At 44.0% G+C, this 4,279-nt stretch overlaps 2 protein-coding genes across 2 annotated transcripts in view; both read right to left on the reverse strand.

The window, feature by feature from the left end:
- Window positions 1–155: 155 nt before the first annotated feature.
- Window positions 156–3,293, reverse strand: SARC_02981 (hypothetical protein; the record flags this gene model as incomplete). Its single annotated transcript, XM_014303233.1, has 5 exons — window positions 156–803; window positions 1,133–1,477; window positions 1,714–1,852; window positions 2,480–2,595; window positions 3,126–3,293. The coding sequence occupies 5 exons, from the start codon at window positions 3,291–3,293 to the stop codon at window positions 156–158; spliced, it is 1,416 nt and encodes a 471-aa protein (XP_014158708.1).
- Window positions 3,294–3,577: 284 nt separating this feature from the next.
- SARC_02982 (hypothetical protein) overlaps window positions 3,578–4,279 on the reverse strand; it is a gene marked incomplete at its 3' end in the record, with an annotated part of 10,285 nt that continues 9,583 nt past the window's right edge. The window contains exon 5 of the mRNA XM_014303234.1: window positions 3,578–3,784. Coding sequence (XP_014158709.1) covers window positions 3,578–3,784 — 207 coding nt within the window. The remainder of the gene's footprint in view (window positions 3,785–4,279) is intronic.

The raw sequence follows: 4,279 nt of genomic DNA on the forward strand, positions 1-4,279 counted from the left end.
TATNTATTATATAACTATGTATATATATATATATATATAATATACACTAAACATTATATATATATATATACCGACGAGTACGTCTAAATTTCGTTTTATTTCATTCTTCTCGGACGAGTGCGTCTTAATTTGGTATTTATTTCATTATTCTCGGCTTATTTATCTTCCTCCATGGGCTCACGAGCACCCGCCTCCCCATTTCCACTGATCACCTTCATAAACATAAAACCGTTTCTCGCACTGAACAACTGGTGCTTATTCGCTTTCTCTGATTCTGGTAGCACTCCAGGGCCAGCAATAACATTGACCACCGCATTCTTGGGCATGGCCGCTATGAGCTTGCCAATTCTACCATCCAATTGCGTCAAAACCTCTTCCATCTGCTCCGTGTACTCCTCTTTTGTTAAGCACATGGAACCTTCACGGAGCGCAGGCGATACCTCCACAGTCCATTTACTGGTCATCTCTTGAGAGGACTCACTGGCATCGTCTACTATAGCTTGCTCACCAGTTGTCCCGTTACGAACTTCAGTCTTAACCTTACCCGTACTCTCTTCCGTCGTGTTTAGCGTACCTTGTGTTGCTTCTTCTATGCTACCGACAGACTCTGTCTGATATACAATATCTGTGCTATTTTTAGTAGTCGGTATAGCACTGATTTCCCTGCGTGTAACTGAGTTTGTTGCCTCCAGTAACTTCGTTTCCTCCGTGTGGAACGATTTGACAAAATCCGATACCGCAAACAAGCGGATATAGTGAAAGTTGACGTCTCTTTGACACTGCTTCAACATCGCGGCAACGGCCTATATGGTAGAAAGACGCAAAACATGTGAAGTCACCATCAGTACATCACAGTCAAAACAAGTTCATGTGAGTTGTGATTGTTCCCGCAACTCAGGTTGCATATACAACAAACTAAACAAACCAACCTTAATAAAGTAAACATCGCAGCGCGCGCGTTTGATACGTGCAGTGATCCATAAAAACAGAGGTTAATTCTTTGTGTGAATCGTATTTGTAACTCTCCTTTCCCAATGAATGCGCGTAGCTCTGTCCTGTCACCCACTTGCAACCAACATAACACAAAACCCCGATTAAATTCATGAAGAACCCTCCTTAGACTCTGACGAACCTGTTGATCGTTCCTGTGGTTGATGACGTTCGCGTCGGTGTGCTTCTTTATCAGCTCCAGCTTATCAATTAACACGCTGGTCTTCTTACTCCTGGTCAACCGTCTGCAGATGCTCTCCGACACCTGTGTGCGTGTATTGATTCCGAACCTCGGGCCCTTTTTCATTTTCAGCGCGTACAACGCTAGACACGCCCGTGCGTCCTCAATACTATCGTGACCTCCAACACCCTCCTGAATGCTTCGGTCCAAGTGTGTGCGACATAGCGTCTTGAGACCCTGTTTGAGGCCGTTTCCTCCGGGGTGTGGGTACAGCAGCGATGTGTCGATCACACGTCGGTGTACTAACTGTGAGTGTGTGATGAGATGAAAAAAAAATTATAAGGGATTTGGAGTATGTGTGTGGACGTTTTTACACTCCCTTCGCGAAGCGCCAGGTGTACGTGTGAGGTATTCGTATGAGTAGATATATAATAATGTATATAATAATATAACATATATATATATATGTGTGTGTGTGTGTGTGTGTGTGCAATATGTGCCTATAAACTAGCACACACATGATCAATACGATTCCAGCATACCTTCATGGCCCGCAAATCATTCTCGAGCGAGTGGCCCAACAGAATGGCATTAGCTGGTATCAATGACCGGATCCGGGTCTGCACATCCAGCACAGTCGTTGTCACCCCCTTCAACAATTCTCGAGTCATTCCCGAAAACCTGTGGATTTAGTGACCCCAAAAATAGAAATTGAATTAACACCAAACTAATCTTGCTCAACGGTCATCGTAGCAGTGCGGCATCGGTGGACTAGGAGCTACGCGCAAGTACAATATTATAGTTCTATTGCGAGGTTCTGAAGTTACCTTTCAATCGTACAGTAAAATGGTCTCTATATCACCGTGAAATGACCATGGAGACACTGATGATGATTTACCTACTAGCGTTGCAAACAGATTCATGAGCAATACAAAAGCACTGTTTTGCCATTTGAACAGATGAGTTATTTTAGGCTAGGGGTATACGAGCGGAGAAAAAGCACAACGTGCCTGACTGGTATTGATTGAACGCGCGGTTACAAATCCTTATGAATAGGTCCGCATGCAATTGTGGCCAAATACAAGTGAAGTCACGTGTGTGTATGTCAAGTACACGTGCACGGATAATAAATTGATTTGCACAAGTTCTTTCAGACATTCAAGTATTCGTCGGCTCGGTATTCTTGCAAGGAGTCGACTTGTTTCACAGTAAATCACTCTTAATTACTCATAGATCGCACCATTATCTGCCACAGCTAGTGCTTATTCTGTCACATACAGCGCTTATTTCCACATACATTGAACATACTGTGTCAAATAATTGGTGATGGGCTCATCCGGCATGACCAATTCGTCCATGACCACTTCTGCGGCTTCGTTGACAATCGACACACGCGTCAACGCCGGCCCGCTCTTAGTCTCGCACTGTAAAGAACGTTAGCGATGGAAGATAAGATTAATTGGCTCGAGATAATACGAAGCATTGCGCGGGACATAGGCCGTGTGAAGTAGCGGTTGATTTAGCACCATGTTGAGCACAGATTCGGCCCGAAGGGCTTTCTGATAACCCCATTATAATTTTTTTCGCACCTCGAATTAAGATGCCATGACAAACAAATAGGAAATGGAATAAAAATATCAGGGACGAACTCGAAATCAGACGGCTCTGCACAGTTTCGGAGAAGTATCGGTGTGTAAATGACACCCAGTGTCGTATAGATATATTTCATGTCACTGTGGTTGTGCTGTGGAGACGCAGATCGTAGGAGTGGCCCAATGGTTACTACGCAGTCGATGCAAACACACGCCCACATACACTTAGATTTGCATATATATACATATATATATATATATTGTATAGATACATACACAAACGGACTTGCAACCCAATAATTACAGATATTCGCCCACGCCCACTCACAAACACCAGGCGCGTGAGCACACGACAGACATACCATCTCGCAATCGATGGAAAACACAGGCAGTATGCATGTGCGCTCTACATCGTCCACTACTGGAGTTTCGAAATCCACATCTCTGCCGATTCGTTTGTTGCGTGTTTCACCATCCTGCACAAGCTCCGCTTTGGTCGGGACATGATCCTGTAATGGTGATTTCAGCATATAGTGCGTGTGTGAGTATACAAACAGTATACATAAGGCCTTGACTGAAGGACCGCCGATGATCCACAGTCACAGATAACATCGTATACTACAACGTGGCCGTTCACCTCAGGATATGTATATTCCAAGTGTATGGGGAACGTGTGGAACGAGTTCTGTTTTGGTCGGAGAATGGTCCCTGTTGAGGCGCAAGCGGCACACTCTCTCGATACATACGTCTCCCCTGTCATACACCCACGCTGAAGAACTCTTACATCTAATACTGCACTAATACTAAACTAAAACTATCTCAATGTCCCGTCCCCCACTACCTTATGCGTTCCTTGGTAACCCTTCATGTCTGGCAAAATGGCTCCAGGCGTTAACATCTCACCAGTCCAGCCGGGATACCAGCTGGGGAATTGATTCATGGTTAATTCCTCACGTGTGAGAATATAGTGCGAGTTGGGTGGCAGCTCTGTGCTTTTCTTCGCCTCGCCCGACTCTCTTCTCTGTCGGTTGACGGGCAGAGATACATACATGGTTCAGTTGGTGGAATTGGAATATGTCTGCTAGATCAAATCAGAAAATGAGAGAAACAATTGCAACCGCAACGCGTCTACCATACACTGGTGAATAGACACAAAGGGTCATAACTTCAAAACAGTTTACTTGATTGGAGAGAAAACCTCTCCAAAATACTGCAACAGGTCACACATCTGGGCATGGATGCCGATAAGACACGCTCAGCCCCGCCACAAGAAACGGGCCATTGCCTAATTGATCTACAAGAAAGTTCACACTGATATAGTTACCGCCAACCATTGGCACTGCAACGAAGCAACACAGATGCAAAAAAAAATAGTTCAATTGAATAGTATATATATATGTGTGTGTGTGCGTGTGTGTGTATGTAAGTATATATATATATACATATATATATATATATATATTTATATATATATATGCGTGCGTGTCGTGTAGTGTAGTGAGCGTTGTACATATAC

This window comes from Sphaeroforma arctica (assembly GCF_001186125.1).
Source record: "Sphaeroforma arctica JP610 unplaced genomic scaffold supercont1.143, whole genome shotgun sequence".
NCBI classification, from domain to species: domain Eukaryota; class Ichthyosporea; order Ichthyophonida; genus Sphaeroforma; species Sphaeroforma arctica.